The 13,542-nt window shown below is 39.8% G+C and overlaps 1 protein-coding gene across 1 annotated transcript in view; it reads left to right on the top strand.

The window, feature by feature from the left end:
• Positions 1 to 985: 985 nt before the first annotated feature.
• LOC112597380 (protein pangolin, isoforms A/H/I/S) overlaps positions 986 to 13,542 on the top strand; it is a 58,166-nt gene continuing 45,609 nt past the window's right edge. The window contains exons 1-3 of the mRNA XM_025343413.1: positions 986 to 2,008; positions 5,474 to 5,540; positions 10,684 to 10,784. Coding sequence (XP_025199198.1) covers positions 1,844 to 2,008; positions 5,474 to 5,540; positions 10,684 to 10,784 — 333 coding nt within the window. The 5' untranslated portion in view covers positions 986 to 1,843. The remainder of the gene's footprint in view (positions 2,009 to 5,473; positions 5,541 to 10,683; positions 10,785 to 13,542) is intronic.

The raw sequence follows: 13,542 nt of genomic DNA, 5'->3' as shown, positions 1-13,542 counted from the left end.
ATTCGTTCGGTGATCGATTCATTGTGCATTATTTAGTGTTCTCCAAACAAGCGAATCCAAATCATTGCAGTTATTTTTATATTTTTTTAATAGTACATTTCATATCACCCTTTGATAGTATTACAATTAATTAAATTTTTTTTTCATAGTTTTCAATAATATTTATATTAATTTATAATTAGCACTTTTCATACTCGTTAATTATCGGACGTTGTTGTGAGTAAGGCAGGGTATATTACATAATACAGCAATACAAAGCGTAAACCTACAAATCAAAGTAACAAGCACTGAACGGTTAGTGGTGATATACTTTTAGTCGTTTCAGCCTTGTGTGTGAAGGGGTGATGGTCGGGGGGAGAGACGTCGTCGGGTCTCCCGTAGTGGCGGTCAACGTACGAAACCACTGGTTTCTTATAAGTCATAGGCGACTTTGGGCGGTAAAACTAACCACCGAAGGACCGAAGACATTATGACCGTGACGATTACGAACGAGTTTCGCGCCGAGATCGTACAATACAATGACAAATAATGACGACGACTATAGCGACAACGCAACATAACAGCAACAGCAACAATAACAACAACAACAACAACAACAATATATATATATATTTGTATAGTATAATATGATAACTATAATAATAATATATTACTATTATATTGAGAATCCCTGTACTAGCGTTAACGCGTTAGTAGCGACCGCGTGTGTGAGAGTGTGTGCGTCTGCGTGGTGTGCGTGCGTGAGCCAGCAAGCGCAGAGTGTAGTTTAATATATAATACGTGTGCGTGACGTGAGGTGTGTGTGTGTGTGTGTGTGTGTGTGAGTGAATGATGCGAGCGCTTGTGCGTGTGCGCGCGCCTAGTGGCACGGCGCATTGCGAGCCTGGCCGTTGCGGCGCGGGGACTGCGGGCTGCGGGGGAGGTTATCCGCGTGTCGATTGGTCGGCTCCCTGCTCTGCCCCGTGTGGTATGCGGCCGACCGGACGACGAGTCGAGAAGTCCGCCGCGCGTGTTCGCTTCGTCGACATTAGTGTACCGTCCGGTTCAAAAACACGTCCGTCGTCGCCGGCGCACAGTACGCCAGTTCACGCACAACGCGCGCGCTTATGCGCCAGACATAATACGTATACACACACATACACACACGCGAGTGCGCGTATTTATGCGTCTACGAGTTTAATAATAATAATATTTTAATAATACGCGACACGAGTGCACGCCGTTAACAAGTGTCGGACGGAACCATAAACGACGAATAAATAAAAAAATTAAATAATAATCGCGATGGTAGTCAGATAGGCAACCGTACGCTATCGTCGCCGCGATCCGCGGTCGAACGCCGGGTCCCGAGTAAAAGACGCGCCGAGCAGCCGGTAATATACTTATAAATAATAATAATAATAATAATAATAATAATAACAATAATAATAATATTATTATCGCGCCAGTTATCGTCGTCACCGTCGTCGCGCGTCGTTCGTTTGCCCAACCGGGCCGGTCGTGTCGTCTCCGGAGTTTTAAATATCGTTTCGCGTCACTGAAGTGTCTCTTATCGTGTGATGGTGCGTTATCGGCGCGAGGACAAAGGTAGTGTTCCGGCGGCGCCGGCCGCCGTACGCCGGCCGCCGCGATAGGTGCACCGATCCCGCTGTGATGACGATGTTCCGCCGGTAGGGTTGTGGCCAAGCACAATAATCGTAATAATTGTTATTATAATAATATCACCACCGCCGACAACCGTGCGTGTACCGCCGTTATCTGAGTGGTTGGCATTTGTCTCCACGGCGAAATCACTCCGCAAGAAACGAGCGTAGCGGTTACCGCCGCGCGAGCCGCCGTGGTGATGCCCCATGCGAGTGAAGACGGAGGCGCGGCCGGCGAGGACGCGTGCAGCTCGGACGAGCTGATCGTGTTCAAGGACGAGGACGGCGGCGAAGACGTAGTCAAGCGGTCTTCCGATAAAGTCACCGAGGAGAAGTCCGACCTGATCGACTTGTCAGAATCTGAGGTAAACATCGTCACCCTCTCCCCCGCATGTAACGATATTAAATTTAGTGATACAGTAATCATTGCCCCGCACATAATTTTCTTACCCACCGGGTTAGCGATCGTTTTGTGGGTGTGTACGCGCGTAGCGGCCTCAGCGGTAACCCACATACCTATTTTTATTATTATTTTACTATTGGCGCGATATTATTATAATTGTCATTTAATGGTTCTGTTTGTTTTCATTACGAGCGATGATTCGGGGGAATCGAAATCTTGCAGCCGCCCCCGCCGAACTCTAACGCCGGCGTTCGGGTTTTGACGATTGCCAAAATCTCTTAGATTATTGTTTGTCTTATCCGTAGCAAGTCCAATTACAATACCGAGGGGTTGTTTCACGACGAACAGGTGAAAACAGGTGTAACACCATTGTTAAGCCCCTCTCACCTCCGTCCCGTAACCCGTGATTATAATAATAGCCCTCCGTTGAGTATACATACACACACGTACCTACGTTAACTAGGCGTAAAAAAATTCATATTCGATAATTTTATGTTTCCTTAGTGTTTTTTCTCTCCGTCTCCCTCCCCTCCCCGTTCACACGCATACACACGCCTGCGTTTCTGTCGTCTCTCTCTCTTTCTGGTTCTTTCTTTCATTTCTTCCTTTCTTTCTTCGGCGTCGTCGTTTGCGTGAGGATTTATTTGTTTCCGTAGACGTTTTGCGCACCAGACCGAGACGCTGTTAATTACGGGGCCTGCGGGTATCGCGTTACCCATCGGCGTCGTAATGAATTCAATTAACTGTTCGGAATAATATAATATACGCCATGTATAAGCGTTCAAAAACATAAACACAAACACGCTCGCCAACACCTAGACGCCCCGTCAATCATGAACACTTAATCAGGCGACAACTACCGACAAGGTCGTTACTAAAAATTTATTTTTAATAACTGGGCTCTCCGCGAACAAGGAAGACACGTGCAACTGCACACGTAATTATGGTGTACGGTGTACGTACAATGCACATTTAAATATCACCGTCGCGGTTGATTTTTACCTGTATTATATTCACATCTTTTCTTCTTTCGATCAATTAAAAACGTGGCTTGTTATTTAGTACTGTATATCAATGATTATCACTATATTATAATATACACGGGATTCGAATCAACGCTCGTGCGCGTTAATAAAATATAACACGCCGTGTACGCTGTACAATGTTCATACATACTCTGCAACTGTAGGCTGTTATTTTGCGACCAGCATGTGACATCCTGACATTCGGAGAAATATTAAATATCTGTTGTGTAATAATCTGAGGAATAATAAAGCGTGTAATAAGCGAATTTTATAATATGTAGGATGGCGGTTATACTTTGCCGTGATTGTAACCCAACCACCCACGGCGGCATACGTAACTTGTAAAAAAAAAAAAGAATAAATATGTACTAAATGCATCGTCGTACATAATGTTATATTATATTGCATACGTCTTATTATTAGGCCACCGCCGCCTAGCACTCCTCCCGCGGAGTGTGCAACGTGTGTGTAAATGCCGAAAATGTATTTATTTATATTTTTTCTCTGAAATTTCAATTTACTTTTGTGTGTTGTCGTTTTGATCACCGGGGGGACCCTTTGACACAATAGTAAACACAATAAAATGCGCACCTCCTGGGATTGAAAGATTCGTGGTGTGCCCTCTTGGTTCTTGTTTAATAATATTTTGTGCGGTCACAAAAAAAAAAAAGAAAGAAAAAGAAAAAAGAAAGACGGGCGAAGAAGGTTTCAATACGTTTGTATTGAGAGAACACATAACATTATATAAAGAATGCTGGGGAAATATCAACCCTACAAGTGTTCGAAACCTGTTCCGTTTGTTGTGTGCACAGGGATTACGACGAGAAACGGACTCACGGTGTGTTTCGGTATTGTGTCCCGCTGTCAAGGAATTACTATAAATTATTATCGCAGGCAATCGTTTTCGGAATTGCACCACCCACACGAAAATTTGGAAGGGGATCCATGTGTATATATATTATATATATATATATGTATAAATAGAAATTTAATGAGAGGTTATTTTCAAATGAAACAAAAAAAAAAAAAAAAACGAATAAAATAAATAATGATAAACCAACAAATGCTAAAATGGCGATATTTCGGGTGCGCTTTCTTGGTATATTATAGTGTTTTACAACATTATTAGTTATTACTGTTGATGGTCGCGCTCTGCAAAACATTTTCACCCGTACCGCGCGTTATATACATAATAATATAATAATGTTAAGTGTATGGTTTTAATATTATGTACATGAGTAACAATAACCGGTACCATTAGAAGTATTTGATGATTGATAGTAATTACGAGCACTTTTATAGATGATTGGCGCGAGCTACTTTAATTTACTCGGTGGTGGTAATGGCGTAATCTGGTTACGTTGCGTAATTCCGAGAATATGCCTATATATACCATGTCCGTAAGACGATGGACCACTACGGCTATAACACCATCGTATCACCTCCTCAGCGTGTACACAAAGAAGAAAAAAGTATTAAATTCCTATTTTGGATATAAAAACTGTACGGGATAATGACCCTTTACTGCGAGATCCGTAATCAGGCACCTTTATATTACATACACCTGCTCATGGAAAACGTAATGATTTCACTAGCCCGATTCTCTCGTGTGTTTAGTATAATATTGTTTTTATATTAATTAATATAATAATATATTTGATAGAATTGCAGAAGCTTTCTCGTAATGGAATCACATATATGCGTTTGTGTATAGTGAATTATATAAACATCAATAAAATATACATTTTTATTTTACGCACTTACATCGATATAGGGGGGGCTGAAGGGAGGAAGATTAACGTGCGAATAATGCATATGCGTTCTATAAAATTGTTCGAAAAAAAAACTACAGAGAATATGACCGGTTTAATTGGCGTCCAGGTATAAAATTGGATAACAATTGGCGCGGTGGTGCTCCGCGGGGGCGCCACGGCCCATTGCATTTTAGCGTTCTTAGGCGCCATCTCAGCATGATGAGCCTAAGCGCTCGTCCGTTTCACATTTAAATACTAAATATATATATATTTATATACTGTCTTATATTTCCGAACTTAAGCGTATCATCGTCAGCCGTTACTTGTATACATTCATATATAAGACGCGCATTATATCGTATTATATATATTATGTTATGACTTATGAAACATAATTATCATCTGAGGTATATATTATTTATATCTAAAATAAGTGTGACTTGTACGCCGCCGGCTGACGTGGTCTTTAAAGGCGATTATGAGTGATGATACATTATATATTATTTGTAGTTATATTTAGTTCAAATATATTTCATGTAGGCACTTTAAAATTCTTGTTGGACTGTAGAAACAATTGTTTTTTTTTTTTTTAAATTGACGTTGTATTAACTACAATAATTGTTCATGTGTTTTTTTTTTTCATTTCAGAAAGTCAGTTCAAACCATCGATGCTCTCCTGTAAAAAATAGCAGTTCTACTCCTGATCTCAACCGAAGTAAGTTCTCCATAGTTTTTGATTTTATTTAATACACACACGTTTTATAACGACTTTAATTTTTTGTATGGTGAAGGGGGGGATTATCCGAAACAAGTCACGTATTTGTGGATGATAAAAATAAAATAATTATTTTATTTTACATCCTGGAGGCAAATAGTACAGTAATAAGGAATATTACAATAATGCTAGATAACACATTATTAACCAATATATAGTTCTATGATGTCATGCAATAGTAAAACAATGTCTACAATTTATTAGTGCAGAATTAATTTTAGTTGGTTTATATTGTGATAACATGTAATTAAATGTTTTGAATTTTATTATATTTTATTAGCACTATGTTTGGAGGCCAAAAAACGGCTGTAATTTCGATGATGGTGTGCAATGAAAAAAGGCTAAATAGGTAGTTATTTCCAGAGTCAAACTATATGACACATTAAAATATATGAGTAGTATTTTTCTCAATCGATTTTCGTTGGACTTTGTCAAAAAACAAACTTTTCTCCGCGCTTATAATAATAATTAGTAATCTGCCGCCGTTGTAGTGTGTGTTTGTATAATATGTATGTATACATAAATATATAATAGTCGTACCAGATCGGTAATTAGGAGGTACCTGGACAGCCGCGAGCGACAACCGTACCAAGCACCAACGGAATAGGTCCGGCACCTTATTTTTGTTCTCCATCCCACACGTATCGATCCGGCGAGCGCGCGCGCAGTCTGACCGGATAACCGGTGTAAATTTACATTATTTTCCTATATTTATAAAAACCGTGCGTAATTTATCGCGGTACATTAACGAGACCGGTGCGTGTATAACAAACAATAAATTTAATAAACAAAACGACGCGTCATTCATTCGCGGAGAGAGAATAAAAAAAACTATACGCGTATAATGTTAATATGTACGCCACGAGTGTGCGGCGGTATACAATACCCGCGCGCAAGGACCCGTCTGACAAAAACCAAAACGGCTTATTGCGCGGGGATTGTATTTAAACAAAAAAAAGAAAAAAAATTACACCACGTGGCGTGATCGCTGTTGTATGCCTATATTATTGTGTGTGTATTTGATTTCGAGCGAGAAAAAATATCTACCCAAATCCCATTTCTTGCCCGCACAGGTAACGCTCACACCGAACATGTGTTGAACACACTCGACGGGTGGCGGTTCTCGGAATCTGACCGAAAGAATGTCATTCTGGGTGGTGACGACGGTGGTGGGGGTGGTTGTGGCGGTGGCGGCGGCGGTGGTGGTGGTGGCGGCGGCAGCAGCAGCAGCAGTAGAGGCTGTAGTCGTGGTGGGGGTCGTTGATGCAAAAAAAATAATTTATAATAATGTATAATACATAATAATAATAATTCTATATAAATCTCAAAATCCCTCGCACTCTTTCGTGTGTTTCCTCTGGCCGCTGTTGTATAGTCTGCAGTACGTTATGTACAAAATAATAATAAAATATTATGTGCAGTCACAGCCTTACGCCTTTCGTTTGTGTATATAATATATAATAAACGTACGTACTCCACATTTAAACAGCCGTATACGACCTTGAACGATGTATATTGTCCACCGAGGAGAAGCGCGCATAATGACAGAATAGCTAATAACAATAATATAATAATAATAATAATAATAACAACAACAATAAAAGAATAAAAGAGGTGGTCGAACCGACGAGCGCATTATAATAACCCGAGAGCTGACGACGCCGTGGCCGTAATAATTCTCCAGCGCGTGCATGCGTACTTACGTACGCGCGCGCGTGTGTGTGTATATACATACACATACAATAATATACGTATATATATATATACATATATATTTATGTATGTGTTATACAAGTATATATTATGAGCGATGTGAGGCGCGCACAACCATAGTAGTCTCTCTGGGCAGGGCTCCGCGTACGGTCTTGGGGCGGGGTCCCGCAAGGCTTCCTAAACGAGGCTCGTTTTGTTTTTTGACACCGGACCCCCTCCCCGCGCCGCACGCTCACCCCTGTCCGCAGTAGTAGGTTCTTACGCTTTCTTCGCACCCCCTCCCAGCCCGCTCGCCACCCGCGCACGCCGCCGTCGTAAACCTGGCGGCGACGGCTACGACGACGACGACGACGACGACGACGGATCTTTGTTAGCCGCGTGTGTATGTGTGTGTGTGTGTGTGTGCTCTGTGTGCCAGTGCTATCTCTCAAGCGGTGCTCGTTAACCAAAACCGTAGTACACGACTACTGCATGCGAGAGAGGAGAACCACCGCCGCCGCCCGTAGTCGTCGTCGTCGTAGTTGCGACGTTGCCGATGTGTTCGCGCGATAGAGACAGCCAGATCGAGAGAGGAGAATCTTCGGAGATTTATTATATTATGCCGCACGTACGGTGGGTGACGTGCCGTGTATATCACATGGTCTCTCCCGACGTCACACTCCGCAGCAGCCGGCTTATTATTATGCATTTTATTATTATGATCATCGTCATTATCATTATTACTGTGTGAGTGTTCGTGTATGCGTGCGCGAACCGGAGACGACGGCGACGGCCGTGTCGAGGAGTCGAGTTTTGGGCAAAAATCGTAAACACAATAATATAATATTTAGAAACTCGACCGAGCGGCTATCTTAAAAGGGTTCCTTCTTTGCGTGTCTAGTCTCTAGTCGTCGACGGTCGTAAAACTTCAACATAAAAATATATAAATATATAATAGTATAATATATTTATGTCGTCGTCGGGTCTTTGCCGATCGGTATCACCGCGCGAACATTCAACATACGCAATAAAATTATTTAATATACATAATTATATATCTATATTAAACGCTAATATTGTGACGTATTATAATAATAATGCACATTGCATACGGTGCACATACCGCTATCACGGTAAGCGGTTTTTCAAAATAGCTTCTTTGGTTACATATCACGATTCAGTAGTCACGGCGACTTGATGACAACTCAAAAGAAAGAAAAACAAAAGTACACATACCCCAATTGAAATGTCAAGTGGACAACAGTTTTTATATTGTTAGGTATCTGTACATCATAAATATCATTTCATAATCTGTATCATCTAGAACGATACGATTCGTTTTTCCTACATGGTTTCAATGCGTAGCGAATGTTAAAACCATTTTGTTATAAGTATTTCAATCACAGATATAGATTTGGTGTGTTATGTAATCATAATATTAATTTATATTTGATAGTTGATAAGCTATTTTAATTAATGGCTGACGTATTTGAACGGATTAAATATTCGTATATACGTGAACAAGTACAATATATGTGTATGGTTTATAGAAATTAAATTTTATTTCCAGTTGCTGCTTTACTGCTTTAGATAACATAGTTTAACTACTGAACCGTGGTGTCGCTTTTGAACATTATTATTTATTGTTTTAAATCGCTGCGTAAATCGTGTTTCTTGGAAAAATATGGTGTATTATGTATGATGATTATAACTACCGGTCCGTGCTTACGCGTTTTAATATTTATCAATTGTCATAAATTTGGTCTTAAAACCGTTTTAAGTCTTTGGGTAACAAATACATAATCTACGAATGAAAAGAGTTTAATTAAAAAAAAAAAAAAATCATGGTGATCTGTGTTGCTACTTCTAACATTTTTTACGACTCATACAAAGTCCTATAATTTTATTTTATCATTTAAATACAGCGCCAAAGGTCAACCTGTAATCGTTATCAGTCAATTACACCAATTAAAAGTTCTAAACCATCCAATGAACATCATATTATTTTTTAATTCAATCATAATTTAATTTTTCTCGCCTTCTCATAATATATTATATGTTAAGTATTTTGCAATATCAAGACATGCTTGTGTAGTGTATACACGTCATATTATATTATTATCATTATTTTTAATATTAAATTATATTATTGTCATGAATATAAGGTGTATTAATAAAGAAACTGATATAAAAATAAAGTTATTCTAAATTTTTTCTTTATTTGGCCATGAAATTGTATCATTAATAATAATTTTTAATTTTTCTGTACAATAATATTGTATTTACGTTATGTCGTAAAAATGGCTGCAACTAATTTTTCGTGTACCCTTTCTGGTATGGTAATATTTTACTTAGTTACTCGATCCATACTAATTTGAATTTGGTGTTTTTAAATTTTATTTGGTTGTCGTTATTTTTAGTCAAGAAATATTTTTGTCACGTATCACCAATAAATTAATATTAAGAAAAACATAAAATATTCCAAATACTATTTTTTTTTGTACATAAATAAAAATACGTTTATGTTTAATATTTTGTTTATTTTAGTAGGTATAATAATAGCTGTGTATTTATTATGTAGTTATACTTTAGTTTTGTCAAGGATCATGTGATCCCAGCAAACTAAAGTGTAACTAAGCGGCCATTTAAATCAAAATTTTCCCAATAATTATTATAGTAACATTATAATTAATAAGTAACTCATAAAAGAAAACGGTCACTTATTCAAATATAGTGTAGTTAACGGCCATTGTTAGTACTTCTTGTTTTTTGTGTTGACAGCATCCGCCGACTGTTATATTTTTCTGTTTTAAAAAAAAATGATTAACTCACTATGTTCATGTTAAACGCATAATCAACGCGTGCTATTCAAACAAAGTAAAGTGTATGCTCTCATCGTACTCTCTTAAAGATAATTTGGTTCATTACTTAACATGTATATTATATATGTATTTATTATATTTTTCGCTAAAATATTTTTCTTTTACTTGCAGGCTGACTATATAGTTCAACCATAAAACATAATTTACTTTTAAGTAATGTTATTTGTTGCTAAATTGCTATTATGAAATACAAACTGAAATATTATATAAACAAAAATAAAGAATACTTATTTTTGTTTTGTTAAAAAGAAATCTTTGTTAGTATTAAATAGACTAATAAAATACAATCTGTATACTGAAATAACAAAAAAAAAAAAAAAAATGTAGTTTCTAGATGCCTATCCTCTTTTTGATATTAATAATACTACAATAAAATAACGTAGTCTTTTGATGCCAAAAATATAATTGGCTGTAAATCGTATATTCTTTGAATCCGTCAATATGAGTTTTTCATATCTGCAGGGATGATCTTATTTGTTGCAATCGATTAAAGATAATATTTGTTTCAGGTAAACCAGGCCCAACTCCCCACCCACCTGCTTTCAACATGGGCTATCTCGTTGCACCTTATCCATCGCCCTACACGAATGGCACTACGTCTGTGTCAATGGTAAGTTATAAAATTTTATAATTAATTCTATTGTCAGTGCAAACATTTCTCTACAATTAATTGCTAAATTTCTAAAGATAATAAATTTAAACGATAGACATATGCATTAAAATTCTCAAATAATCTGTTATATTTCTACGATTGGTATAATAGGTAGATAGAAAGGTACCTGTCAATATTCGGATGTTCTAACGGACGTTTGATACTTAGTCTTTTATCAATAAATCTTTGCGTCTTTTATTTCTTTTGTGGTTTGTTATGAATGTTATAGTAAGCAAACTATAGAAGAATTTTGATGAAATCGCTTACAAAGACAAGGTATAAATGGATTGTATATAAATTCACTGAACTGCGAAAGTTATGTTGTTGTTTACCCTTAACCAGAAGTTATGACGGTCTATGAGGTAAACAATTTTACTGGTTTTTTAAAAATTTGATACGTAAAATTTAATGTCAGGTGAATTATACTTCGTGGTTTTTTTAAATATTATTTTATTAAATAAAACGACATTTCTAAATTAATCGTGTTGGTAGAAAATAATATCTTGAATCGTCTATAAGATAGAAGATCTGAGTTAATAAAATGGGTCTAGTGCCCATGAATATACAATAATATTATCTATAGTTCTTGAAAAGCTGAATAGAATATTGAAGCCGGGTGATCGGAAATACTGTCATATATTTTAAATAATCTTATAATTTATATGTTATGTGTACACCTATTATAGTAACATAAACATTTTCTATTAGAGAGAATGATTAAAAATAACATGTTAACATGAAACGTTGTATGACCAACAACAACCGTGTAAATTTCTAAACAACAAGACATTGAATTTCTTTGGCCAAAAAACAAACAGTTTCGATAGGTACGACACTACATTACGACTTGGGATGTACAACGATTTATTTACATAAATTAAACATAGGTTTTTTTCCGTATACGCGTACAATAAATCGACGTATGGCGTTCGGTAGTTTAATCTTGAAGCGTATAAATATTTATTCGAATTTCGAAACATCCGAAGACGAGTAACTATCGTTGTTTACATCGCGGTAGCGTTATAAAGTTAACGTTTCGTGTAAACCGAGCTTCGGGTCGCGACGACGGTCGTAGGATAAAAAAAGATACATCACACATCACATCCTATACCATACGTTTTGCCTTTCGCCAAAGGCAAACACGACGTCGCGCGCTGCTGTTATGTCTAATACGTGTTATAATATTATGTCTCCGACTTAAGTCACGTTGCGCGCTGTCTGCGGACTTGTTCACACTTGTATCGACGACGTGTGCGTAGTTAAGTGTAAAACTATAAACACTATTACTACTACTACTACTACTTGTACTACTACCACCACTACTATAATATGATGTAGTTATAATAGTAAGCGTATTACTATCGCTCTCCCTATAATAATAATAATATAGCGAGCGTTAGGCGACGACGACAGTTAATTCGCGTCACATAATAACACCGTCTGTGGTCGTGTGTTCTTCGGAATCATAAAAATTACAATAATTATATAACGAGAACGGCGGTAATTTTATTTAAACCGGCAGCGGCAACAGCAGCACGGCGGCGCGGCGGCGGTTGAAACAACAACGCGTCGTAATCGTCGTCGTCTTCGTCTGCGGCGGCGGCGGCGGCGGCGGTCAGCGCGAGGTGTGTGTGTGGTGTATTGTGTGCGTGTTGGTGTGTGCGCACAGCGCGCGCGCGAGTCTGGTAATGCCGGTTACGACGGACGCGTTCGGTATCCGCGGCAAAGCGGGTAATGCCGAGACAAGGGCCACCGGTGCGGGGCGGCGGCTTCGGCGGCGCGCCACACGCGCGCGGCGCGTTGCCGCCTGCAACGCTCCACCACGACGTGCCGCTGCCGTCGTCGTCGTGCCGCCGGACGCGTTTCGCCGTTGCCGCCGCCGCCGCCGTTACCGCGTAGGGGTGCATAGGTCGAAAACTGGTTTGCCCGTCACCGTCGGCCGTTTCTGTATCAATGCGTTACCGTGTGTGAGTATGTGTTTGTGTGGTGGTGGCGGTGGTGGTATGGTGCACCGTGGACACTGGTTTTCGATCGGACCTCGGGCTGGACCGCGCGCGCGCGCGGGTGGCGCCCTGCGTTGAGAGAACGCGCGCGCGCGCCGTACGGAACGCGGCGGCGGCGGCGTGGGCTCGGTATAGCCTGAAGAACACCACCCGGCGCCGGCCGCCTATACGGCCATTGTTTGCGCGTGTGCGTACATCTGTGGACGACGTGTGCGCCGGACCCGCAACCGGAGGAGCTCAACCACGTTACTCGCGCGCGCGCACGTTCATCGCGCGCTCACCTCGTTGCCCGTAATCGGACGGATTGCCCGAACTCTTCGCTCTCCTCTCGTCCTCCGTCCGTCGCGCATTATAATATTAACACCGAGTAAATCGCCGATCGCCGCCGCTCATGGCCTATGCGGTGTCTGATCGTCGTGACGAGCACGCGGCGTGAAACGATTATGTTCCAATGCAATGCGTGCGTGGGTATGATGCCGATCGTGGTGTGCACGGAGTCGTCGGAATAATAATAATAATATATAGCGGACGAGGTTCTTGTGTCGTACATTCAATTTCTTGTCCCCCTATTACGCGCTTTTTGCGCGTGGTGCGAGGACCAGACTCAGTTGCGTGTGCGCGTTTTCGTCGCTTTGGATGCGCGATATCGCGTGTCGCGATCTTACGATGCTGTCCACGGCGCGCATGTGATACCCTATATGCATGAAAAGCGG

This window comes from Melanaphis sacchari, unplaced genomic scaffold (genome assembly GCF_002803265.2).
Source record: "Melanaphis sacchari strain LSU unplaced genomic scaffold, SCAv2.0 Contig40_pilon_pilon, whole genome shotgun sequence".
NCBI lineage: Eukaryota > Metazoa > Arthropoda > Insecta > Hemiptera > Aphididae > Melanaphis > Melanaphis sacchari.
This window is presented reverse-complemented; position numbering and strand designations above follow the sequence as displayed.